Raw genomic sequence first — 27,198 nt, 5'->3', positions numbered from 1 at the left:
CTCCATCATCATCTATTAATCTTAAAAAAATACAGTCAGCCAGTGAGAAAATCTCTGTTGAAAGGCAGGTTTGCTGTGAGCCATGTTTCCATAACAGATGCCCATAACCTCTTAGTGGGGCTACTTAAAAAAACTACTAATAATGTTTAGTTTACATGACAATCTTTTGGGTCCAATGTAAAGTCCTTGGCAGAATAAGCTTTATTTGTCATGCCTTTTTTCATACATGTTGTTTTTTGTAAGTCTTACCAACCAGTTGCACACAATGTGCCCATAGTTGCATTTTTGAGTGGCATTTCAATTATTTTCCCTAGCTAGGTGTACCTAATAAACTGGCAACTGAGTCTATATATACACATTGCTGTTCTTAAAAGCTGCACTAGTTAACCCTTTTTTGACTGTTCTAGCTGAGTAAAATGAACATGAATTCCTCCTACCTGGTCATGAAATGTACACTACTTATGACTAAGTAAATACATGTTGAGCCCTATGAATAGGGCTGGGGAAATACTATTGTAAAGATTTTTGTTGGCATACCAGAAGTGACATGTTTAATAAAAGATGCGGATGTTTGTATGTAAAGTTTAAATATTTTCCTTTTATCCAAGCACCAATAGATAATACTGTAACAACAATGACATTTTATATAGAATAACTGAGGAGCGCTTTAAAGACAAACAAATATATAAAATGCTGTAAAGACTTTATTAAATGGTAGCAAATTACATGCATTATCAGGCTATGCACAAATTAATATCCATATGTTTTGACTCACATCCTGACATCCTACAAACCCATACAACATTGGGTTGACATACTCCATGGGAATCAGAAAGACTGGATATCATTTAGGGTCACGTGTCAACAAAGGAGGGGTTAGCAAATCTTGTGTAAAGTGCTGGCATAAATTCTGTCACACAGAAATAGTGCAATATAACCAACAATCTGCTTTATCCCCAATGGCTACTACTGAAAGGCAAGATAGTGACACTTAAATTCCACTTTCTCAGTGTATCATATAGAATAATATAAATCTATTGTACATATTTTTCTTCAAGAAAATATACTTTATCTTACCAGATTATGGGCGCATTTCCAGCACAAATCCATGCAAAGCTAAATGCTAAATACATTTTTCTCCACATAGAGACACCCACAACAACAGACTTTCACTGCGGCAAGCAAGTTATTTCATTAAGGCTTCTTCATAATCTAGTTTAATACAGGAAGAGTTAACTGGTTTCAAGACAGAAAATCTTTAATTGCAACATCCTCATAACACCACAGTGAATCGCGTGCAGCTATGAGAGGTCCGCCTCGTTCAGTCAGGTGTTAACGTGACGCAGGACGCGACGCAGCGAGTGTCCATCTCGCGCAGTGCACATGGCAGGAAGGGGCACAGGCTCGGTCTTGTGCTCCACTGTGTTGTAGTGGCACTTCTTAAGATGGTCCGACATGCTGGGGAGATCATTGAACCCCCACGACAACACTGGGCTGAACGCAGTGCTGAATCTCCACACCTGTAATGGTAAATAAAATAAAAATACATGGAATGAAGAGTACAGTGCTTGTCAAAAAACTGTAGAGGGACTCCCATTTTCACGTTGTTTTTTTTTCCCCAACTTTTTTTCGGGGCGGGGGGGTTATATGACTATTTCTTCGACGGGACCACTTGCTGGACAACAAGAGGAGACTCCTGGAAGTTACTGCTCCCAGCCAAGAAATAGTCAAATTGTTTTTACAGTATGTTTTTTGCACGGAACAAACAAACAAGACATAACTTGTTGGTAGCTGGATTTTGTTACCTTTGGACAGAGTCAGGTTAGCTGCTGCAGTCTTTGTGCTGGGCTAAGCTAACTGGTTGCTGGCTCCAGCTACCGAACAGACTTAAGAATGGTTTTAATCTACTCATCTATCTCTCAGCAAGAAAGCGAATAGGGGCATCTCCCAAGATATCAAACTATTCCTTTTAAATTTTAAAATGTTCAAAACATTAATTTTAAGCTTTGGGGACGTTACTCCACAAAATCAATCTTTAAAACAGGTTTGTAATAATTATTTTTATTCCATGTTGTTAAAAATATGGTCACAGTATTTTACTGCAGAGCTACAGTTGCACATCAGCTATTTGGAATGTTGCCTTTTACAAAAGCACATGCATTTATAAAACAATTACATACAGTAGGTTTACAGTACAGATTTTCTACTCACTCTATTTTTGATATGCCATGACACAGTGCCAGGAGCACCAGGACACTGTCTCCGCTCCCACTGCACCTCCACTATGCCCCTGGTCTGGAGGAGGCTGGCACACACCTCCCTCATAGTCCGTGACACCAATGACAGCTGGCACAGGCTGAAACTATCCAGGAACCCAGCTATGTGCCACAGTATCTCAATGGGAAGTCCACTGAATTGGTCAGACTGGCAGTCACTAGGAAGTTCTGCCTTTGGGCATGGCTGAACCCCAAAGGACCTGAGATGCCTGTCATGAATCACCTTGGCCCCATGGGTGGATGGGTAAAACCTCCGCTGCGAAAACGTGCAGCCATAATATGCCAGGGGGCAGCGTCGCTCCATCCACCCATTGAGACCAGCGTGAATGTCACCATGGACATTTGTGAAATGGGAGGAAAAGTGGTCCCGGCGGAATGACTGACCACAGATGAAAGGGAACATGTGCTGGTAGCGGGGGTTAGGAGGGAGGTAGCGATTATGTGGGACCGCCTCCACCTCCAGAGCCTCCAGGACAAGGCCGAGGCGTAGAGTGCGGAAAGGGCTAGGGTAGGAGAGCTGGGGGGCAGCATGGTCACAGGCAGATGCAGAGGCCATGTCGCCCACTCTAGTGTTGGTTACCAAAATAGCTGCAGGGAATGTGAAAGTCTGTGTGCCAAAGTCAACACGGTAGCCATCAACATAGACTGTATCAGAGATCCTTCTGCACTCTCTGGACTCCTCTAAACAGAAGAGGAGGGCTGCTGTTATCAGATCAATATCTCCCAGACCCATGGGGTCCTCATCCTGCTCCAGGTCTGAGGTATCCACTGCCTTGTCCTCCATTTTGGGTCGCAATCTATATAGTGACCTGTCTGGGATGAAACCTATCCGTCCATTAGGTAATGACCATTGGCCCTGGCCCCTAAAAAACTGGTAGTTGTGGAACTTATGCTCAGGCCCATGTCTTTCTAAAAGAACTAGCCCCCTGTCTTCCAGGACCACATGACCAGCCCTCTGTGCCACACCCTGGCTGACATGCACTGGAGATGCCATTGAAGGGGTGACTGGCTCCTGGACAACTCCAGCATTCCTGTCATGTTCCACCTCAACAGGACAGGCTGTCTCCACACTGGCCTCCATTGCTCCTGACAGTGGTCCGTCTGTTGTGTTTAAAATCCTTGGATCTGTCCCTTTCAGAGCCCCATTTCCTCGCAAACAGCTAGAACAAACACTCTGCTCCTCCATCTCTTTCTTATTCAAACCATCAGTAGCTGCAGGTGTTTTGTCTTCTAGTCCATTCTGAAGGTCTCCACTGTTGCCTAATCTACTCTTCTGCATGGCAGCATCTCTGTTTACACACTCTGTGCTGCTGTCAACAGACTTGGCACTGCTAACAAATTCTAAAGCAGCAGCTAAGCTTCTTGCAGTCTCAACTGTGGCATCATAGAGTTTACTGAAGTGCTCCTCATTCAAGCCATTAATGCCACTGATAATTTTCTCCTTTGCTGAACCTGGTGGGGGAGGTTGTGGCTGATGTGAGGATGATGACTGTGAAGGGGACTCAATATAGGTGGGGGCCTCAGGGGTAGATGTAAGCAAAGCTGCGTCTGTTGCCCTGTTCTCCTTATTAACATGTACAAGTGACTCTCCCTCTGCAGTAGGTGCCATCGCAATCACCTTGAGGGACTCCAGTAGTGTACGCTGGTCCTGAAGGGCAAGTGCCATGTCCAGCTGCTCTGCCTCCTCCACACCACGGCTCAGGCTCTCATAGGAAGTATAGTCCAGGCAGCTAATTGGCCATCTGTTCCACTCCATGGTGCAGCACACCGCTCCAGCTGGACACACTTCGAGGTGTGCATACATCTGGCTGCGCAGCAGAGTGGCAGGGCAGCCATAGCCACTATTAAGACAGGGGACCCTCATCAGCGGGCACATCAGGTGGTGCTCATCAACTTTGCAGGAGTGAAATACAGCACCACACACCAGAGGACAAGTGATAAGATCACATGAAATGCCTGACTGGGGTCTGACCATGCATCTCTGGTTAACACAGGACATACAGTGAACATGGTCCTCCATCTTCAGAGCTGAGGACATGGAAAGCTTCCGACTCTGTGAGAAAATCCACTGTTCTGCCAAATAAGCAAACAAGAGCAAATAATGTCAGTTTATTAAAGAGAAGACAAGCAAAAGGGTGGGGTGGGGCTTACTACCACATCACTGATGATGTTAAAAGCGCCACAGGTCACTAGTACTTCAAAATGAACTTCACTGAATTTGAGTTTTGCAGCCAAACGATTTGCTCAGCTGATACATACTGTAACATTGGAAGAATGAGTAAGGAGGAGAATAATACAGAAAAGACAATAAGATAAGTAAAAGAACATTTTGACCTAGCAAGTAACAACATTTAATAAAAGTAATATTTTTAATGAGTATCATTTTCCAGTCACACCACATTGTCACTCAAATGAAATGTCACATAAATGTTTTGTCTTGTTGACCGTGAAGGGAAAACACATTCCACAATGGACATGACCTATACCACACCAGGTACTTTCATATTTCATGTCAAAAGAAATATTTTATATGTAGGCTATCTGGACAACACATTTTGCACAATAATATATGCATTTACTGCAGCCTTTCTGAATAAGAATATAATAGATAGATAATAAAAGACTTTTGATGCAAACATTTAATATTGAAACTATGAAATCAGCAGTGTTGTACCAGAGCTTTGATCCAGTTGTGAATGGCTGCTATTGTTACTGCAAACCACCAGATGTCACTGTGCTTGCTGAGATCCAGGTCTTAAAGATCCAAAGATTTTTGTGGCATAAACACAAAGAAAGCTCCAAAACATTTTAGACCGTGTCCAACTAAACAACAGGCTGGCTAAAAATTCTAAATTACAGCTGACTAAATATTTTACGTTTAAAACCATCAACATTCGTCTGGTTCAGTTGACTGAACACTAGCAAGGTCTGATGAATCAATGGCAGTCTATCCATTGATCTTTGAAAAGTGATCTGGGGTTATTGTTATGCTGAATCATGGTTTACTACTATTTCAAACACTTTATTTATTCTTATCCAAGACATGGCATTCATTTACAGCAAGGGTTACATTGTGATTGGATTGCTAGCTGCCTTTGCATCTCTTTCATCCACCAAAGTGGCTGGCACATCTCAGTGGCCTACACTTTCACTGGATCTTGTTATGGATAACAATCTCAGTCTGTAATACAGAGGTGCTGTTTGGCTGTGGGTGTGCTAACTTAACTTGTTAGAAAACAGTCTAATTATTTAATGTAATTATTAATAAGTCTTTGTTTACCTTGATAGACAGAGGGGGACAGCTGTGGAAAAAGTACTCAGATTCTTTACTTTAGAAAAAGTACCACGCTGTAAGATTAAAAATATACTTAAAAAGGTATTCAATATACTTAGAAAGTACTCAATGCAGAAAGATGCCAAATATTCACATTGTCAAGCTGGAACGATGAAAGGTTTTCACATGAAAAATGAATGTAAATGATCAAAATAGTTTTATGGCAGGATGAAAAATATTTCAGTAGAGCAGAAAAGTTAAATATTTGCATGGTAGAACTTTTATAATATCTTGGCATTTGTGGTTTAAAATCAACACAGACGTAGTAACGTAACAGCCTGCTCATGATAATACTCAAAATCAATAAAATGGGACAATCAAAGAAACTAAATGACTAAGCAAACCTAAATTGTCTGTGGTACCGGGGTTCTGTCTCTTGCCATCTCTAGAGCCCGCAGAAGCCTGTGAAACAGTGCCCCCACTCCACCCCCTGGTCTTTAAAGGACCTTATTAGGAAGCTCAATAACAAGAAGGTCCACACCTTTCCTGTCTTTAATTTGGGAAGCCGTGAGAAAACTTCAGATAGACCCTAGAACATATAGCAATTCAGTATTAAATCTTTGAAGAAAAAAAAACATTTAACGTTTCTCTTTCTATAAAGATCAGTATGAAGTATACTACCTGCAACTAATAAGCAGTATGGAATAGGAACCCAGTTGGTGATGGTAGTACTTGTGTATTCCTTTCAGTACATCCAACTTGGTTGCCACAGAATTTAGATAATTTCATATGGGATGATACTACTACTGACATCACCTGTCTATTTCCATAACCACATTATTGAACAATGTATTTATATGTAAACGTACATTTGAAAAGGAACATCTATTCTGTCACTTCAAAGTCTTCAGCTAAGGTTATAAATGCGGCTTGCATGGACATCAGTAATCGTACATCACTTCGTTAACGTTGACTAGTTACTGAGCCATAAAATCATACATTTTAACAAAACTAAACGGCGGTGAATATATCCCCAACAGCTTTTGTTACTTTAGTTTTTCGCCAGCATTTAATCAAGCTGGCTCATTTAACTTAATAAGAGCCCAAAATAAGAGGATACACTGATAACAAGTAAGGCAGCAGCCTACCAGAAATATACAGTGAGTTGATGCAACTGTTAGCTAACGTTAGTTCCTGACAGTTAAAGTTTTCTTACAACCAGCACTGTAGCAAATGAACCGGCGATAACAAGAGATGCCTTTGCTACTGTGTACATTAGCTTTTATGAGCTCCCCTACAGCAAGCCAGATTGTTGTCAACTGTTAATAATAAATCAACTTGTTTTTCTAACAATGGAAAGATAGCTTACCCGGCTAATGTTGGCTAACAACAACTAGCCAGCTCGGAAGTTCACAACAAACTAAATTAGCAAGATAATGTTACTGTTAGCATGTGAGTAGCTTCTCACCTTATCGTTGTGTCACAGGAAAACGTATGATAAAATGTTTGGTTGCTATATATATATAAACACAATTAGCTGTCCATGTAGTACCTCTGTGCAGAAACTGCTAACGATGCTAGCTACAATTCTTTTCACTCAACCTCCTTTTTTCTGCTCAAAACTTTATTGACTAACTTGTAACGTTACATCAATTTCACATTTATCACTACAAGTGCTCACGTGGACTCATATGACACGAATAAAGGAAAACAACAAGTAAAGTAAAAAAAATACAATAAAATGTAATTGTGTAGATAGATACTCCTTTGTAATCTTAAACAACTTTGCAGAAATGTTAAACCGTAAGGAGAGTATAAAAAAATGTCAAGAATTTACCTAAAAGATTAATTAATGAACACTGAAATTAATTCTACTTAAAATAAACTATGTATTATATTTTCAACAAACAGTTTAAAATCGTACTCTTATGTTATTAAAGCCTAATTAGATTTTTAATTAGGTTAGAGACTATACAAATCTGTCCACTACAAATATTGTAAAAGAGATTGGTGGTTCATTAATTTCCAGTATGCTTATTTCTGCATTTAGAATAAGTGATATAACCACCTATTAATTAAATAAAACCATTTTAAATATCTTTGCAAACAGACACGAATTCTTTATAGGTGACTGGACGTTACGATACATTCATGGCACGGCAGTTCATTTTTGGGCATATGTGCCCATTATCAATAAATAAATCAGACACAAAACTCACTTGGCCTCCCCCGCAAATCACATCAACCTGTAGACCTACTGTCCTAATTACATTGCCTGACACATCTTCTTACGCATTTGTTTTTTTTTAAACAACATGCAGTGACCAGTGACAAACAGGAGAGGTCACTGTTGCATTATTTTTGCGGCCTCCTAGCTGGTAATTGTTTGACTTGAAGGAGACGCCACGTTTCGAGGTCGGGGTCACCTATATAACAGTAAATCACCCCTGGAGCTGGAGGCGCTGACTCATGGACACAACAGCAGAACAGTGCTTAGCTGTACTGAATACACTTGTCATGAGGTGTTGAAACAAACCTATGCAGTCAGTGGGACCACCACCATTTACATGATATAAAATCCAAAATAATCTTTCTATAAGAAGGAGAATTTTCAATGAGTTTTCCTATTAAAATCGTTATATAGCCTACTCTAAACTCAAATGACTTACTACTGTAGGGCTATATGCAAAAGCTTATATTGGTTATACAGAAGAGTTATTAGGCTATAAGTTGTATGCTGTATAAAACCTATGTTCAAGGGATTTTGCATGAGAACAAAATGCAATGTTAGTATTTGCTTGGATTTTCAGACTGTTTTCAATTTGTGCATTTGCAAATCCAATATGCAGTATATTAATCTCAAGAAGTCTTCCAAACGTGCTCTGACGTTAACTACCAGAGCAAGGCAAGCATAAAAAAACTAAACTACACTAATAGATTGGTAAGTCCAGCACTGAAAGTGAGAGAATGAAAGAGACCACCCAAAGGTCTGCAATGACAAGACCAGACTCCAGATCACACACACACACACACACACACACACACACACACGCACACTTTTACATATTGTATACAGCAAACCTAGTAATTTAAGATTCTTTGTGCTGTGGTCTGTCACATTTTTAATAGTCTATCAATCCCACTTCGATGAAAAGGACAAATCTTGCTGAGTAAATGCCAACTTTCCTGATTCCCCCGAGTTTCGCAAACGAGGTCTAACATGAAATTTTTTTTTGGATTGATTGATGGGGTTCATTTTTTGAGGAAATAAAAGACAAATGTAGGTATATGTGTATTTATTTATTTATTTTTTGATCATCCAATTTTTTCACAACCGTAAACAATTACGGTGACACCAATAGCCTATTATTAAGTAAAAGGGGGAAACAGAGCAGGAAACTGGAAAGAAGAACATCACAATATAGCCTATACCTATTCATATTATTATTGAAATTGATCGGTCTCTTTTGACCAATACTACATCGTAAAAATAACAGCAGCCTACTGCTTAAGTCATTGCTGGAAAGCCGTCAACCCACGCAGACTCCAGTCCTCGAATAAACCGAGTAGCCTACTGCAGTCGCCCTTTGCCTCGAAGTGTGGCTGCAGCATCCAAGTAGTCTCTCCTTCCAAACATGTCACATTTATTCAGGTTCAATATCAGATGCTCGCTCCCGAAGCCCCGGGACCAGAAGTGGCAGTGTCATAGTGGCTCCTTTATAAGTTTATTTGTGATTTATACCGCCTGGCGTGAGTCACGACAGGACCATAGCGTGTAAACTGCATGCACCCCGGGGGAGAAGGCTGTATCTTCTGTGTGGGATCAGTTGTGGGGTGCTGCTAAACCATCAAGACTCACTCTTCATCACTGAGGGGTTGTTTCTATTCAGTGATAGTAGATGACAGTGATCACCATAAGAAACACACTGATATGAACAACATATATTCTTTATGCAATTTATTTTCCAATGACAACGTGTTTTCCTCTCAGACTAGAGTAGAAAATAAAGCTCCATTCAGCGGGTTAAAGAGCGGCAAAACTGAGATCTATGATTGGCCTCCGTTGACCTCATGACTGAAGTGTCATCAGTGACCTTCAGCCAAACGCTAGATGGCGCGATGCAAACTGTTGACTGCTGTCCATGGTGCTGAACACATCCATTGTATATGGTTGATCAGAAGCCAGAGGCCCTCAAGTAAACTCATGAACTGAACATATGAGGAATATAAGTCATGAAAGACAGCGGCTTTGACGGTTCTGTCTGCTTGTTGTTAGCACTTGTCAGTCTAACATCCTATAAACTCCCTTCAGTTACAGTGAGCTGTCATATAATTCATGTGGTGATTAACGCCTGACACCAATGATCTCACTCTCTCCCAATCTCAAAATAACACATGACTATTAAGTTGCTACAAATATTTATGATGGCATATTAAAAATGGGACGCCTCCTATACACAATCACACACATACTTATATTATATAGACTACATATATATTATAGCCTACATTATATTTAATGCATCTAATAGGCTGTGCCTTTCCACCAAACATTTCCAAGCCTGCTTATATGAAGTGGAGAAAATACCTCGCATAGAAGCTCAAATGCTCCACTGGTGTTATTTTTATAATGTATTATACATGACAGAAAATGTGGATTTTTTTTAATTGTCATTTTAGCTATGACAAAACATAAGGTCTAACTCTCATAATACACGTTTTAAATACTTGCAGGCATAAAGAGGTAAATACTGTAGAAAAGGCGATGGTTGCTGGGGGATCTTCATGTATCGAGTTGGGGTGTGTGTGTGTGTGGGGGGGGGGGGGGGAGACAGACTCAAGTGATACAGCCTAGCACCACGCGCTTACAGAAGACGGACGAAGGCACGCGACATGTCTCAAGGATTCAGGTAAGTTTTGATGAATAAAAGCAGCTTAAAATATATGTACGATGTAAATAGTATAAAAAGATAGATGATAAAGATGAATATAATGTAACATGGGCTGTTGAGAACAGACGAATCTTGCTGAAACATTCCCTTAGTTCGCGTATTATTATGATCAGTATTATTATTGTTATTATAAGGCCTATCAACCGATGGTGACTTATGCTGCACGACAGATAAGAAGAAGAGTGCAGGTTAGGGTTTAAAACAAACAGCCAAGGGTATCTTGTTTGCATCCTCATGTAGAATTCAAATAGGAGTCTACTGTGGAAGGATTGTAGTTTCTCGGCTTTATTAGAAACTAGCCGAGTCAAATCGTGAAGAATGTGGAGAAATGACGAGCCCAGGCAGCAGTGCCAAAGACGTCTTTGTAACATGTTTGGAAAGCGCGCTGTCCACGGTGCTGAAATATGGTTTCTGCCTCATTTTCTCAATGGACAGCGAGCACACTACTTTCAGCCTCTCCCAATACGTACTGGCTTTTGTAATAAAACACGACTAAGAATTTTTTTAAGTACCTGGCTGCTCCCTCCAGAGCTAATCACCTACACGTTGGGGCAACTTTCAGTGGACAGTAGCCCCGTTCAAACACTATTTAGTGGGTGTGAGTTAAGTGCCTTGCTCAAAAGCACCTCGATGGTATAAAAGAGGCATGAGGACTGTTGCCAGCTGTAGCAGTGTGAAACAGGGCGTTGATGGAAAGGAGCATGCGTGCTTAGTCAACTCTTCCTACATAAATCTTAAGCACATCTGTCCTCTTTTCTCCCAGCTTACATGTCACGGCAGTTTGTCTTATTTTTCTGCAGGTGTGTGCGGATATGCCCCGGGTGTCGTGCTCACAGATCACGGTCGCTGGGATAAACGTGGATTTACTGACAGACAGAGGATAGTATGCCTGCACAGTTGGCACGGCTCACGCTATGTGGCACAATATGGCACGCGTAAAGATGGGTCTCTTCGCTCTCCTGTGTCTCCCCACATTCTTCTACCGCGTCCTCGTGCTCTCCCACAGCAGCAGCATCAATGAGCGGTCGGTGGTCCCCCGCGCCGTGTCCCGCTCCGTGGCTCGTATGGACGGAGACGTGATCATCGGGGCGCTCTTCTCCGTCCACCACCAGCCGTCTGCGGAGAAGGTGGCAGAGCGGAAGTGCGGGGACGTCCGCGAGCAGTATGGCATCCAAAGGGTGGAGGCAATGTTCCACACATTGGACCGGATCAACGCAGACCCAAACCTGCTCCCCAACATCAGCCTGGGCTGTGAGATCCGAGACTCCTGCTGGCACTCCTCTGTGGCCCTGGAGCAGAGCATCGAGTTCATCCGGGACTCCCTTATCTCCATTCGGGATGATAAGGACGGGTCCAAATGGTGCATTGACGGCACCCCGTCCCACCAGCCTCCACCCACCAAGAAGCCCATCGCCGGAGTGATCGGACCGGGATCCAGCTCTGTGGCCATTCAGGTGCAGAACCTTTTGCAGCTCTTCAACATCCCACAGATCGCCTACTCTGCCACAAGCACTGACCTGAGTGACAAGACTCTGTTCAAGTACTTCCTGAGGGTTGTGCCCTCAGACACCCTCCAGGCCCGGGCCATGCTGGACATTGTCAAGCGATACAACTGGACCTACGTGTCTGCGGTGCATACTGAGGGTGAGACCCCCTTCACTGACCTCTTTAACTGGAAAATCACCATAATGTGCCATCAGCCATGTTATCTGTTAGTAGGTTTATAGTGTCCTCATAATTCATAATGGTGTTTTAATTACCCATGGCATCACTACACTATTCTTAGTGATTATAGTTTGAGAGAGACAATTGCTGTGATGTTTTATGCTGTCAAGATGTAAAGTTGAGATGTATTGGGGACTGTGGAAAGATGATTACACATGTATGGTAAACATCTGATTTATTAAATAATTTGATAAAATTACCAACAAAATGTGCACAGACCAGCGAAAATGTGGGTTTTGGGGCCACACACAATTCCATTTTCCCAATTTCATTATTGGTCTTTGAGTGCAACTGTGCTGGTGCACTTCCATGTCTATCTCTTAAGACGATTTGGTAAAGTCACTCCTTTACCCCTCTATCTAGAGTATCTTCCTGTCTGAGTCTTTTGCTCTCAGGATTTTTAGTGCAAGTTGTTGCATCCACATATGTGCATAAGTAAGGATCTCTTCATTAGGATTTTTCTGCAGTTGTCTGGAGTTGAGGGTTGTGTGCACATTACATCAAGCATGTTCCAACAAATCCCATTCATAATCATACAGCTGTGCATGCATTTATTTAATTACCTGCACTAGAGTATGGACTGTATGTTGAGTAAACATTGGTGGTCTCTCGTTTTGGAGAGATTTAGATTAAGAGTTCTTCTGGAAATGTTAAATTAGTTAAGTCAGAAGGAAGAGGCTTAGATGGAAATTCCACCAGATACATACAAATTAAAAAGAATGTCATATCGCCACAGAACCCCCAGCAGTAAAAGTAGTTTCATACCATGATCAGCTTACTTTCTTTTTGAGAACTTTTGCTAATTTGTTCAGCCGAACAGCACAACAGTGTATTATGGTGGCGGCAGGAGGTAAAAGGGAGAGAGCGGTTGGGTAGACAGAGTAATTACTGTGAAGTGAATTATGTCCATAGCTTTTCATTAAAGTCTTAGTGAAACACAGTCAGTGATGTGCACCCAAATTATGACTGACAGGCTACATTACCCAGGATCCCCCCCGAGGAGCTGCGGGCTCATGGGGAGTGCAAAAAATCTTAAAAGTCCTATTATAGCCAGGTGCCGAAGAGGGACTTTGTCACAGGTTGCTATCAGATAGATGAATAGAGGGAGTTAGGGAACTGTAGTACCTGGAGGCATAACTAGGTGGCGTCAACTGTCTGACCTTCAACATACCTACAGGAGGATCCTCTGGGACTGAAGTCATAATTTCAGAGTAATGAAAGACCAGCAAGGGAAAGGATGAATCTGATTGCAAGCAACAACACTTACTCAGTAGGCTATAGTGGGAGTGGTAAAAGCAGTTTCAAGTACAAACTTGTAAGCTTTTATTGGAATTAAATTATTTATTTTGTTTTCCATGCAGATATTCTGGAAATACAGATCATTACACTGACTACATGTTCAGTTTTGTAAGTTACAAAGCTGGAAAGTTTGCAGCCACAGTAAATGTTTATAATTGAGACTTCACATCATAATTTGTCTGATGCAGACCTGACCTTTGCAGAGTCAAATGTAAATCCACTTGTTTGTTCATCTTTAGTTATCTCTAAAAAAGTGGTCACGACTGGCTTAAGCTCATGAGTATTCCCTCTCTGCCACCTTAGATGTTATAAATGTAGCTCGTTCCCGTAGCAACAGCTAGGGCTGTGAAACTGCATAAATTACCTGTCCCATCATGATCAGTCTGGTAGGAATACACAAAGCAGTTTTTTTTGGTGGTCATTGTCAAATGGGCTGTGAACTAATGCACTACCACCCACCTGTATAACAGTCTGGATGGAAAGAGTAAAATAATTGGATATCATTATTCCATTTAGCAGAGGGAGAATGAAACGAGGCAATTGAAAATATCATCAAAGGACTATTGGAAAACCAACACATGGGCCCATTGTGTGCCAGAGTAAATGCATTTCTGTGATGCCTACTTCAGCTGCTGTCTTCCTTGCTCTATAAAGCCACACCATGCACAGATAGAGCATTTGTTCTTCATCACCTATATAAGGGGAGAGTGGCATGGAGGCCCTCAGGAGCCTGGCCTCGCATCAAGGCAATCGCACAACAAACGTATTCAGATTTTTATTGATGTGGGCTGTGCGTTTTCTTTTGACAGCATGCACATTCAAACACGGACACATGTTGAAGTATGCACAAGTGATTGGATTGCCTGTGTAATCCAGCTCTCGCGCTGAAGAGCTGTGGGCTTTCTCAACAATCTTGATCGTGATGACAGATTAGTCAAGCGCTGCAGTCCGAATGGCAATAGAAGATCTGGACTCAAACAGCTTTGCAGGGCTCTTAATTGGGATGGTGTGCAGTTAAACAAGGATAGCTATCGTACCCCCTTTTGGCTTTGATTGCAATCAGTTGCCAGTAAACTATCTGACACTCATCAGAGGATCAGAGCTTCATCTCAGTCAGGACATGATGCTCCAAACAACTGCTGTGAGTGAAGGGTTATGTATACTTGAAAGCAATTACACAACTAACAAGACACGGGATGCTTTCTTATCACTAAAACGTCATTTATAATCAAGAGAATAATTTACATATTTTGAGCTCACATTTAAGGGAAATGCTAAAGCCAGAATATTATCCATATCCACAAAGGCTGATTTAAGAAATGGGATTCTCAGACAGTGATAAGACATTTCACAAGGAAATGTTTTATTGCGTGATTCCAGTAAGGACAGAATGCTTTCCAGCTCTTACTATTTATTAACTCTTTCTATGTCTTTTCCTTATCATCTGTAGGTAGCTACGGGGAGAGTGGCATGGAGTCTTTCAAGGAGCTGGCCTCTCTGGAAGGCTTATGCATTGCCCACTCGGACAAGATCTATAGTAATGCGGGGGAGAAGCACTACGATCGTCTTTTAAGGAAACTACGGGAACGTCTTCCCAAAGCTCGTGTAGTGGTGTGTTTTTGCGAGGGCATGACTGTCCGAGGTCTCCTGATGGCCATGAGGAGACTGGGGGTGTTTGGGGAGTTCCTCCTCATTGGCAGGTATGGATGTGTTTTATCTATTTATTTATTCACAGTTGAGTGCGTCTCTCTTGATGGCAAGAAATTGGTTAACAGGCTGGAAGGCTGCGAGATGCTGCGTTGTCTTCCTGTGGTGCATGTCACCAAGGCAACCAAGAAAAATTAGACCACATAGCAATAGCGCTGAATAGAAATGTTCTCCAGCAATGAATAATTGTTATTTCTGTCGCAGACACAAAAACTAGAGAGGGAAACAATGCCTCCAGTTCATTCTCTCCCTTTTGGGTTTGTCTCATTTGTTTTAGTTTTTTTTGAGGCAATGTCAGTCATTTTGCATTTAGCAATCAAAGAGAAGCATGCAGATATCTATTTGAACAAATAAAGACCGTACTGAATCAACATTAATTGTAAAAATCTCTCCCTTTTCTGATTACACCTCCTCTCTGGATTTTCACTCTTCCTCTCAATTTCTTCCCTCTTCCTTTCTTTCTCTATCTGTTAGTGAATGTTAAGTGACAGTGACTGACTGTAACTGTAATCTTAGTCATTAGAAAAGGGCAAGTAGAGTCGCCTCTCACACACTTATACAGCGGCACATTGCACCATGAAATAGCCCTTAAGGAACATTCACACTTGTCAGTAGCAGCTATAGCAACCTTGATGCTACTTTTCAGTTCATTCATGCAATTTCTTTCCCCCCATCGTTTCAGAGCGGTAGGAGGTTTTTGGCATTGGTCTGTTGTGGGGCCGTTGTCAGCCGTATGTTACATGAGGAGGACATTAATAAGACAGCTAAGGATGACTGAGGCTTGTAGCCTCGCTTTAGCAGTATTTGTTGGAGATCTGCTGAGCACTGCATGAGTGCAGCTCAAATTCGGAGCCATCATCTTCTAACAGGAAGAACCTGAGAGACAAAATACAGCACGGTTACTTCTATCGTTACTGTGTGTTCACACAAATGAAATGAAATTGTTCAGATTTTGGCAAGACTAAGACCTATACCTTTTTTACATGAAAGTATGCATGAATACACTGTCAAACAATCAAACATTTTTAGAGTAAAATCAGTTTACCATCTTAATTGCTTAAAGAAGTAATTTTATAATGAAGACAATTTTGAGGGCATTTTTTTTGGTTGGACCCTTGGTAAAATCTACCATTTTCAAGACGTTCTTAACAATGCACAACCTGGAGACATATTTACAATGAAAAGACGATGCTCATTAAATTAAACATATTGTTTTACCTTGTAAAAAAGAGTCAAGACAAACAGTTTCACGTACAAATTACAATAAGATTGAATTACATTTCACTGCCTGTCAGTTTTTGTGTTGTTTTGTGTTGCTTTTTGTGAGCTGCGGTAGATAAAAGATTGTTGTCTCCTTCTCTTCAAAGGATTTCTCCTTGTGTGTTTGAGGTTTGTTAGTACAAATTGGTGTGTTTGGAGAAAGTTCTTAATGTAGGATTTTTATCTTTGAAATTAGACCGTTAAAAGAAGGTTTCAGGTGTCTTTTCTAGCTGAATTACAAAGATGTACTGTCATCTACATTTTGTCCATTTTTTTTCTTATTACCAATCAATACCATGAAAAGACCAAAACCAACAATGAATTGACCCATCCATCGTCAGCCGCTTAGCCTGCGTACAGGGTCGATTGGGCGAAAGGCAGGACACACCCTGGACAGGTCGCCAGTCCATCTCAGGGCCACACATAGACGAGACATAGATTTAGATTAACACAGTGCTTGTTTTGGTCTTTTCATGGGATTTGTTGACAGTTATGAAAAATCAGAAAGATTTGAAATTGTCTTGTTGAATAGCTGTGGTGAAGATATGAATTAAGACACCTTGTTGTGTTAGATAAAATGTGGCAATGAGTTTTTCCTCATATACACACATGCATGCGATTCTCAATAGACACTTCTCTATTGGCAGACACTGAGAGATTTGTTTCTTGTAGTTGCCATTATCCTTGAAGCCTTCCCTCTTTCTGTAATATTTCCCAGTGGCACAAATAAAGAGAAGACAAGTTCCGCTCTTACCAGCCTCTGTTTATGTTGTGACGGGGGAAGGCACTCTTTCTCTTCAGATGCAGAGCTTGCCTTTTAAATTATCCATTATAATGACACTCTAGGATTGCATTCCTTTCCATATCTCTTCTTTTCTCGTTCGTCGATAGGAGATGGGAAAGTGGGTCTTTTTTTAGCTTTTGTCAAAGTCTCCATGGGCTGAAGAAATGCTTTTGGGTCAGAGAGAGAGAGAGACAGAAGGAGAAAGAGAGACAGAGTGTGTAAAAATGACAGAGGAAGTCTGGGCCAACACAGATGCCAAGCCATGTGTGTGTTTCTTGGCATATAGTGAACAACTGAATGATGCTGGCAGACAGGTATTAGCTCATCAAAGGGGCGCTTGTGTTCTTAATTTATGCTTTCACCTCTGAAGAAGCCTCTTTCATGAAGTGCTCAAGAGCTACTGAGAGTTGGAAGGATGCAAGACACACAAACAAAAGGTGAATGAAACAAAGTGACAGAGCAAGAAGAGTACAATCAGGCCATTCTGTCATTCTTACATTGAACATCTAATGCGCTGGATACACAGTCTCTCTTTTATAACTGCAAATGTATTATCTTCTGTTGTAAACAAGAAGCTTAGTGTATTAAAACTGTTAATGTAGCACAACAAATGGCACAGTGGACAGAAGTAAAACATTTGCAACTTAAGTTTTTTCTTTTCTGACTTATATAGCAATTGTAAGTCGCTTTGGATAAAGGCGTCAGCTAAACGTAAATGTAATGTTTTTAAAAGGGATCATTGTAGTGATTAACCCACAGAGAATTATCTCCTGACCGCAATTCCTTCAATGATTGTCTTCCAGCTATATGTTTTGGTTTCACGACCTGCAGCATTACTGTTTTGGTTCCCTCTCACTCAGCATTTTTGCAGATGTAGCAGGCATCTGCCCAGCACCAAACAGCAGACAAACAAAGTTAGCGACTAGCTAGTGAACACAGAGGAGCGTTGTTCATTGGATGGCCAAAAACACGACTCTAGATGAATGCTAATGTTGCTCCGTGCCTGCTGGATGTATAAATACTGTTTGCTAACAAGTACACCATCAACTTGATAATATGTCAATGTTGTGTTTGCAGCTTGTTTCCACTCACCCAGAGTGGCTAAAATCAGTTAATGCAGGTTTAAACAAAAAATTTGGATAGCACTTTTCAGTACAGGTTACAAAGTGCTTTACAGCAATTAATGTAAAACATAGACAAGTCAAATAAATATCAGTATCACCCGTTTGTGTGCAATAAATAAAACATAAACAAGTCAATATACAAATAATGGAGAAATAAATTCCGCATCACACATCGTAAGCTTTTTTGTATAAATGAGTCTTAAGAAGTGAGATGAAACCAGGAACAGATGCTGCGAACCCGATCTCATTATGTACTAATTGTAGGTAATGAATTGATTTCTGACTGAGTCTGGTATAAAGTGAGTCAAAATAATCGAGGCGGGAGGAGATGAAAGCATGGACGAGTTTCTCCAGATCCAGATAAAAACATAACTGAACAACTTTCTTTACGTGCGGTTCAAAACACAAGTCCTGGTCAAAAACTACCACGAGTTTTCTGGCTGAGGGGTTAGCAGAAGTTGCAATGAACTTGCTGCCTGGTGCTTACGGATTTGAATTGCATCGAAAAACACATACATATGTAATGGTAAAATAAATTCTGTTACTGTGCAGCATGACAATTTCACAGTCAGTGTACTCCTTGTGTGCTGATCACAATAGCCAATTGGGAAGGCTTGTTATATAAGCTAAATGTTTCGTTACATTCTGTATGAGTCAACTACAACAAAATCAAAAGTTGATATTTACCCTGAAACTGGTCATCAAACAGCTTTAAAATCAACATAGCTAAAATCATGCCAGAAGTTTCTTCATAATCAGACAGGCACTGTTGCAGTCATTCATGCAGGCTTTCGGGTTCTTTTTCATTTAGAAAAAGAAACTTTTATAGCTCCCCCATCAGGCCTATCAGCATAATAATTTAAATATCAAAGCACTACACAAAAATGCATCACAGTCAGCCAGCAGTGGTTGCAGTATTACATTTGAGGATATTGCTATTTTAATTAGAACACCTTAGTGCCATAGGACAGTCAGTATAATTTGTAAGGATGACAACATGCCCTGCAGCAGGTTCTATCAAAATCAGTGAGATGGTGAGACACAAAAGTAGAACAATCTCTTTACAGCAGTGGAAACATAAACTACAAGTAGACATGCAGGGCGTTTTGAATCTGAGAGCTTTTGTTTTGCTGTTCGGCTAACCTGCTCTTCAGACAAGGGCCAGGTGTGGCAGCGTGCTCAACCCACTTTATCCCTGACCTGCAGACTCTCCTCTGCATCACTTCTACACTTCACAACCACTCTGCTCTGCTGTTGTCAGTCAGAGGGGCTCTTGTTTTTCTCACCACGTGATGTCAATCATGATTTCACCAATCAGCTGCCTGCATTACTCTATGACTGCACGTACGTTGGCTCACATAAAGAGACAATATATATTCATTTCATACTCTCTGGCGCTCAAACACGGATCATCCACTTCATTCCAATCAAGAAGACATTGATGTCAGTCTTCCTGTTTTGTTCAAGTACATTTCAAAGTGATTCTATTAGATGAGAAACACTTTCAGCTTAGACAGAATACACAGATAGAAACAGACAGAATTCACAGATAAAATAAAGTTTTGCTTTACCTTTCATAAAATATTAAAGACCAAATTCAGCATACGGCAGTTCCATTACAAATAGAAATTTGTGTCAACCTCTCAGAAGTTGGTATAGCTCTTCACTGAATGAGAGGACATAACTCGGAAATCCCTCTAACTATAGGGAGATTTTTTTTTTTAAATCCATCAGAGCGCAAGCCACAGCTACAGATGAATATAATACATATTATAAGCTTAATATATTTATGAAAATAAAATAAAATAATTTTTCCACTCGTCCAACATATACTTACACCATTAAACTTTAGAAATATGCTTATAAAACCAATACATAACAGAGACACTTGAGTATAATATACCTGGCAATAACTATCTGATGCAAATGCACGTTTCTCCCTCACAATTTGCTAAGAATTCAATGCATACCAAACTTATTCTGAAAATCACTGTAACCGGAAGCATTTCAGATTTGTTCCCACTTCACAAAAGTGAGTCAGCTGTCTGCCTCACCTTGCACATTCATGTTTAAACAAATTGGTCACTTATAATAGGAGAGACATACAGAGACATATATTCTTTGTCTGTTATCTTCCAAGCCATAAGGATATCAAGACATCTGAAAATGTGGCTTCTTTGACATTTGTGCTGTGAAATGTGCCAAACCCAGCTGCATGTAAACCAAAAATTTGCCAAATCTTTTTTAGATTTGTAAATTGCAGCCGTGACCTTTTGAAGGGAGACGAAGCACTCAACAGGTTGCACAGATTTTCTGCAAAAATGCCACAGAAAAGTGAACACAAATTCTTTCGGGTCCCAAGGATATGCAAACTCAAAAAAGTAAAAGGTGACACACATCGTTATGCTGCTGCAGCAGAGAGAGGCATGTTAGATAATTTTTCAAAGAGCAGTGAAATAAGAAGTTTTAATGACTCATAAGCTGGATTTTCAAATTATTAGTAGTGATTGTGATTGAATTTGTGAGCTGATGCATAGAGTCCCTGAGGCAAACACCATTACGCTCTCTTGCAGTTAAACTGAGTATTACAGAAAATCTCTGAATCCTCACTAAATTTCCACCTACTCAGTCATCTAAAGTAAATTGCCATGAAATCGTTTTTTGCAGCTTTAAAAGCTAGATATCCATCTACTGTAGATGGTCTTTCATTATCATTCCCTGTCTGCCTGATTCCCAGCACCAGGCCTAGTTTCTGAATGGCAGCGTGGAGCGAACCCACCTACCCTTTTGCCTGCCTGCTTGCTCTCTTGCAATTAGCAGCATTCGTTTTCTCTCTCCCTCTAATGCTGCTTGAATGCTGTTATTACTAAACACAATTTGCATAAGCTGCTTTTCCACATGTAACGCTCATTTCTGTCCCTGTCTCACACAAGTTTTGGTCTGGGTCCCATTTCGAATGCTTGATTCAGTTGTTTTGTTTTATTCCTGACAAAATGGACACTGGGACAGGAATGTGGATGCTCTGCCTCTGTAACAGCTTGGCACGAGTCATTAGCAGGGTATGACTTGTCTTTTGAGGCTGCGCTGAGGCGCAAAGAAAGCTGTGAACCCATATTGTGTGTGTCACATGCATTTCTGCATTTGGCTGTCCTATTCAATTTTCTGTAACAAGGGGACTCAGGTTTTGCTCTGTGCTTGAATAAATGAAACGTTTAGGGTGCCAGAGAGAGAGAGAGAGAGAGAGAGAGAGAGAGAGAGAGAGAGAGAGAGGGAGAGAGGGAGAGGAGAGGAGTTGTGGTGCGACACACTTAGCTGCCTTTTTCCTGTCATCTCTAAGGCTTTCATCTCCTACCCATCTCAGGAAGGAGAGTGCGGAGGATGTGGAATTCTGCCTATTGACTTCTTGTGAGTAATTTGGCAAATAGTGGAGCATGAGCAAATGAGACCTTATCTCTGGCAGCACTGGCAAAATAAAGATTTATGAAAACTGTTTGGATAACAAGATCGAGGAAATTTAAGACTGCAGACAACAATTTACGTTTAGTAACTCGGTGGATATTATTGTTTTAATAATACATACAACACAGTTTCAACTTGCAGGCATGTGTTAAGCCTAAAATCACAGGCAGGTTTTTCCTGATCATCTGCAATTCTCCCCTTCCTTTATTATGTTGCATTATTACGTTATTCTCTCTGTGTGACATGATTCCGTCCTTTTGACCCTCCCCACTAAAACGCTCTACATGCAAGTTTAGTTTAATGGTGCATGTTATGCAGGAATCACTCAATGTGATTTTTTTGTTAGCAGGGCAGGATTTACTGTACCACTGGAATAAAAAGGCTTGTGTGCTGCTTGTGCTACAGTCACCATAGAGACTTTGTTTGGGCTCATGACAGAATTGGTGTGATCGTCTCACTGCAGATCTGTCATTCACTCTGTCAGAAGGGCGCCAAACACAATATCTCATTCTTGGAAAATATGGCTGACATCTGAAAAATTACTCCCAGCAACGACAGCCACAAAGATTGTAATTATAAGATAAGAACACAGTAATGGAGCCCTGCTTCTGTTACTCATACACACGTGGCTCTGAAAAAGTATATTCAAGTTGAGTCAGGATTCATGATTGCATCTGTTTTTGTTCCACTGAGTAGGGGAGCACAATGAGCTGCATCTGAATATTTATAAGACGCCTCTGATGTTAATTGAAAGCAGCCACACATTGTCAAGGACATCTCTCTCTTTCCAATTGATGCCTTGTGTTCCCTTGTGCGAGAGGACGGGTGAATGACATTGGAGTGATCAAAAATAGCACACTGGCTTTGCATCTGGACATAGCTGTCACATCATGATTTGCGGAAGCTGAAATGCTTTCTTGTACAAAAGCTAACATTTGATCAGTGTGTATAACTAATTACAATTTACTAACCTAGTTTGCCATCTGTACCTGTCCTCCTGCCAACTTGATACTTTATCCATTGGCCTTCCAGTACTCCCTATTGTAAACCTGTCCCTCACATCTGGATGTGTCCCTGATCAATTGATGACCCATAAAATTATTGTTCATTTCCAAAGGACTGGAACACTTGTCGCTGAGCAGCACCTTCAAGCTAAAGGGAAATCTGGCTTTCGCCAAAAAAAAGTAACAAAACCGCTTTGTTATGAGTCACAAATGGCATCCTTATGCAAGCTGATGGGGAGAACACGTCATCTTAGTTTTACTCGATGTAAGCGCCACCTTTGATGCTATCGATCATTCCATCCTCATCCATAGACTAACTAGGTTCTGTGGTACTCAGGAAAAGCCCTAGAGTGGTTTCTGTAAATTTGCCTAACATGGATAACAATGTGTCCTCATCTACTCCGCCATATAACCTCGCTTTGGTTGTATAACCTATCATTGTTATATGGACCACACTCAACTTTCAATAAAAACAGATGATTTCAGCAACCTAGGCACTCTACACAACAGTTTAGCTGCTATAAATATATGCTATATATTTTATATTTATCTTAAACGTGTATTTTAGTCTTTTCAATGTTTTCATGCTTTTATCTTGTATTGTTTTTGTATTATTGTCTCTTGGGGTATTATTGTCTTTACACTTGTTAAAGCACTTTGTAACTTGTTTTTGAAAAGTGCTCTACAAATAAAGATTATTATTATTATTATTATTATAAAGGACTGGATGTCACTAACTTCCTTCAACTTAATTCTGACAAAAGGGAGCTTCTCATCATTGGCCCTGAAAATGCTAATAAATTTTCCAGTATGCTGGCCCACTTGTGCCTTATTCAAACCAAACTCTGGGGATCTTGTTGTTATATTTGAGTCTCAATTGAAATTCGAAAACCATGTCAACTCAGAAACATTGCAAAAATCTAGAGATGCCAATCAGCAGTTTTCAGCTTAATTGGCCATGTTCGATGATCGGGACGATCAGTGTCACATATACAGTTCTGTGCCATCCAAATTGACACACATGCTGCGCTGGTTTATGTCATGTGCACAGCTGCACACACTGTAACTGACTATTGCCGCAGTCACACACAGCGTGAAAGATCTTCCAAGACGATGTAATGCACGAAATTTGTAACATCTGTACAACCAAAATAAGCTGCGTTTCCCACACAGGCTTTACTTGGGTAGACCACCGTTTTAGCACTTTGTAGAGAAAGAGAGAGAGAGAGAGACGTTGTCTGGTATTATGTTAAACACTAAAATAATGGAGAATTAATTAGAATTAAAATGGTGAGATAAGAAATAACCTACTAGAAAAAGGGTAATGTATTCTTTCAGATTATTTAGATAAATTATACAAATATACCCCTCCATGTCCCCACCACAGTCATTCTGTGGGAAACACTGAACCAGGTTACACTGCACGTTATTTTCAGTTGGATTTTATTTTATTTGTTATAGACAGGCTCTGTCAGTAGCCTAACCTGGAGCCCTTTTTATATTTTGAGATGTGTTTGAGTGAGTAGGTCTTGTTTGGGAGAAAATGTAAAAGTTATCTAATAGGCAATGTTTTATTATGGACATACAATTGAATGAACCCCAGGAAGAATAGCCAGTGCTTATGCTGGTGCTGATGGGGATCCTAATACAGAAAGAATTTCCTATTAAAGAAAAGTTGCAAAAATGTAAGATAGAAAGAATATTGGAATCGGCTAAAATTGAAAACGGCAGGTCAGACCTTTAATAAAATTGTAATCGGCAGAGAAAATTGCAATCGGTGCATCTCACAAAAGTCAGACCATTACTACTGGCTTCTGATTTAGAACATCATTCACAACTCAATTTATTCCAGTCTCAACATCTGCAAGTTCCTTTCACTTGCCTTAGTCAAACTGCCATAGCACGTCTTCAGACTGTACAAAATGCAGCAACTAGGCTTTTAATAAATACTGGACTCACATCACTGCAATTTTAGCCTAGTTGCACTGGCTTGACAGTAAAGTTCTGGACTGATTTAAAAAAATGTATCTCTTATATGGCACTACATGGTTTAGCTCCTCCTTACATTTCCAACCTACAAGCCCATATCCCACCAAGCACCACTTCCTGGTTGGCTGGTTGGCTATACCTTGTGCAAAACGTAAAACCAAAGGCGACTGTTCTTTTATTGTTCTAGCACCCAGACTCTGGAACAATCTACCACCTTCCCATTAGATCATCTGAGTCTGTTGAGTGTTTAAAACAAAAGTTAACCCACTTCTTTACGTTAGCTTTTCTATAATTCTAATGGTGTGCTCTGAGTGGTATCTGGTTGCTGTCTGCTTTCTGTGCACATCAAAGGGAAAAGGAGAGGCATTCCACGTACTGAATTTTGCAAGATCCCAAAAATGTAATGACGCACTTTTTAGACCTACAAGATCTTCATCAGGTCAGATACGTTGACTTCCCAACCTAGTCCCCCTGTAACCAAAACATTGGCTACATTTAGAGTTTCTTCTCATGTACAATTACAACACTTACACATCAGTCCTGCTTAGGTTACATTGTTTTTTTATGTGTATAGTAAATCCATTTAGAATAACCTGTTATTTTTTTATCATTAGATCTTGCAACTGTAGGTGGTCAGTTGCTGTCTGTATATATCCTGTTTTTGTTCACAAAGATTTTCTTACATTTGATAGACTAAATGAGTAATTGATTATTTAGAAGACATATTTGTCAGTGATGCAAATACAAGTTAGACAGCAATAAAACCTTCTTCTAAGTGGAACTGAAAAAATGGATCTTGTAGTTGTTGTTAGTGCAATAATGAACCAAAATGCCAAAAGGGATCACGGATTTTTTTTTTAAATGTAGGAGGCCTTGAGCAGCAGTGCTCCATCCAACCTTATGTAATGATTTTACATTAAATTGACCAGCTGATAACACGATCTTGTGATCCATCAGTCATTGCTGATATTGGATTCAGAGAATTTCTCAGGGGTTTAGTAGAGAATTGACATCCCTTGGTAGCAAAAAGCAAAAAGGATTTTCTCCCAGCAGTGTTCCCTGTCAATGTAGAGGAGACTGATCTCCCAAACTAGGGCATGATGAATAAGTAAAAGCAGCTTGAATGGGCTTTTAAAGGCTCTCCAGCTCACCCGGGGTCCTCCGTGTCACCTCAAGAGAGTCCTGCTGCTGCCGCCAGCTAGCTAACAAGCCACGACCACTTGTGCTTTAATTCCACAGAGTCACAGAAATAAGAGAAGTGGAGGAGAGTTGGAGAGTAGGGAGAGCAAGACAAAGGCAGAGAGCGGAGAGAGAGGTTTGGAGATGGAGCATTAATGTTCAGCTGAGGAGAGCAACCCCTGTAAGAATAGTTTTTCTACTGCCAGAGCAGTTTGGAATTAATTAAGAATGTTGTGGGATAAGCAAAGAGATAAAAGTAGAACAGAAAACAAAACTGTCCCTAAGAGCTTCTGTTGTGTGATGTTAAAGAGAGTAGTGGTGGAAACCACTAGGTACATTTACTTAAATACTGTAATTTAGTACAGTATTTTCATTTAATGCTTCTTCATTCTTCTACTCCACTCCTCTACTCCACAATATTGCATGCTTACTTAACTTCATTTGACAGCTGTGCTCCTCCACAACATATGTTCGACTTGTAGATTGGTTGTTATATCTGAAACTACCCAACAGAATATAAAATGGTAGAAATAGCCCCCAGCCCACTGTTTAATTTAGGCTTGCTTATTCATGAACCGGCATATTAGTGAACATATCAAAATGAGCTTTATGCTTGGTTGTAACCTCTGCTTGTGTGCTATTATTATGGTGGTCTGAGCAATGTATGTGCACCAAAGTTTGGTTATCTCTTTCATTTTGCAAGTGTTCATGATATAAACTGGAATTAGCTGCCATATTTGACACCTTCACAATTCTCACAAAATCATTTTGTAACATTTTTAAAATTGTGACATTTTCTACTGAAACATTAAATTTTTTTATTATTTATTATTCTATTAAGTCTCTTTACTTATTCAAAATTATTCACATCAAATATTTCTTCATGGTCAAATAGCTCAGATTATCATGGAAGACAATTATATTCAAAATTATATTGCAATCTATATTTGAATCAGATAAATGTAAATAGCACAAAAGCTCACTGTAAGGCTTTAAATGATGCGCAAACCTTAATGCAACAGTAATACTAATATATCTCTGAAAGAGGCCAATCTGCAATATGAGCAGTTTTACTCACGCATATACTCCTGCTAACAATTACTTCTATGTAAAGACCAGAGAACTTTTTCCACAACTGAAAATGAGATAGATGGACAATGAGTAGA

General features: G+C 40.3%; 2 protein-coding genes across 4 annotated transcripts in view; one reads left to right on the top strand and one right to left on the bottom strand.

Annotated features, from left to right (window-relative positions):
* Positions 1 to 686: 686 nt before the first annotated feature.
* LOC119908876 (F-box only protein 30-like) lies at positions 687 to 7,170 on the bottom strand. Of its 2 annotated transcripts, none has more exons than XM_038726793.1 (3): positions 7,019 to 7,170; positions 2,212 to 4,344; positions 687 to 1,520 (listed from the first exon to the last, which is right to left on the bottom strand). In XM_038726793.1, exons 2-3 carry the CDS (start codon positions 4,312 to 4,314, stop codon positions 1,326 to 1,328), a joined length of 2,298 nt encoding a protein of 765 aa, XP_038582721.1. In that variant the 5' UTR covers positions 4,315 to 4,344; positions 7,019 to 7,170; the 3' UTR covers positions 687 to 1,325. The 2 variants fall into 2 exon arrangements, with proteins under 2 accessions (XP_038582721.1, XP_038582723.1); XM_038726795.1 differs by having other exon boundaries at positions 2,212 to 4,349; positions 7,019 to 7,164.
* Positions 7,171 to 10,373: 3,203 nt separating this feature from the next.
* grm1a (glutamate receptor, metabotropic 1a) overlaps positions 10,374 to 27,198 on the top strand; it is a 33,614-nt gene continuing 16,789 nt past the window's right edge. For both annotated transcript variants that reach the window (XM_038726062.1, XM_038726063.1), the window contains exons 1-3: positions 10,374 to 10,460; positions 11,303 to 12,146; positions 14,977 to 15,226. In XM_038726062.1, coding sequence (XP_038581990.1) covers positions 11,417 to 12,146; positions 14,977 to 15,226 — 980 coding nt within the window. In that variant the 5' untranslated portion in view covers positions 10,374 to 10,460; positions 11,303 to 11,416. The remainder of the gene's footprint in view (positions 10,461 to 11,302; positions 12,147 to 14,976; positions 15,227 to 27,198) is intronic.

The sequence above is a fragment of the Micropterus salmoides genome, unplaced genomic scaffold (assembly GCF_014851395.1).
Source record: "Micropterus salmoides isolate LMB-PRFRI ecotype aquatic unplaced genomic scaffold, ASM1485139v1 Ms_hic_scaffold_18, whole genome shotgun sequence".
In the NCBI taxonomy this organism is placed as follows: domain Eukaryota; kingdom Metazoa; phylum Chordata; class Actinopteri; order Centrarchiformes; family Centrarchidae; genus Micropterus; species Micropterus salmoides.
Note: the sequence above shows the minus strand (reverse complement) of the source record. Positions and strands in the feature narration are given on the sequence as shown.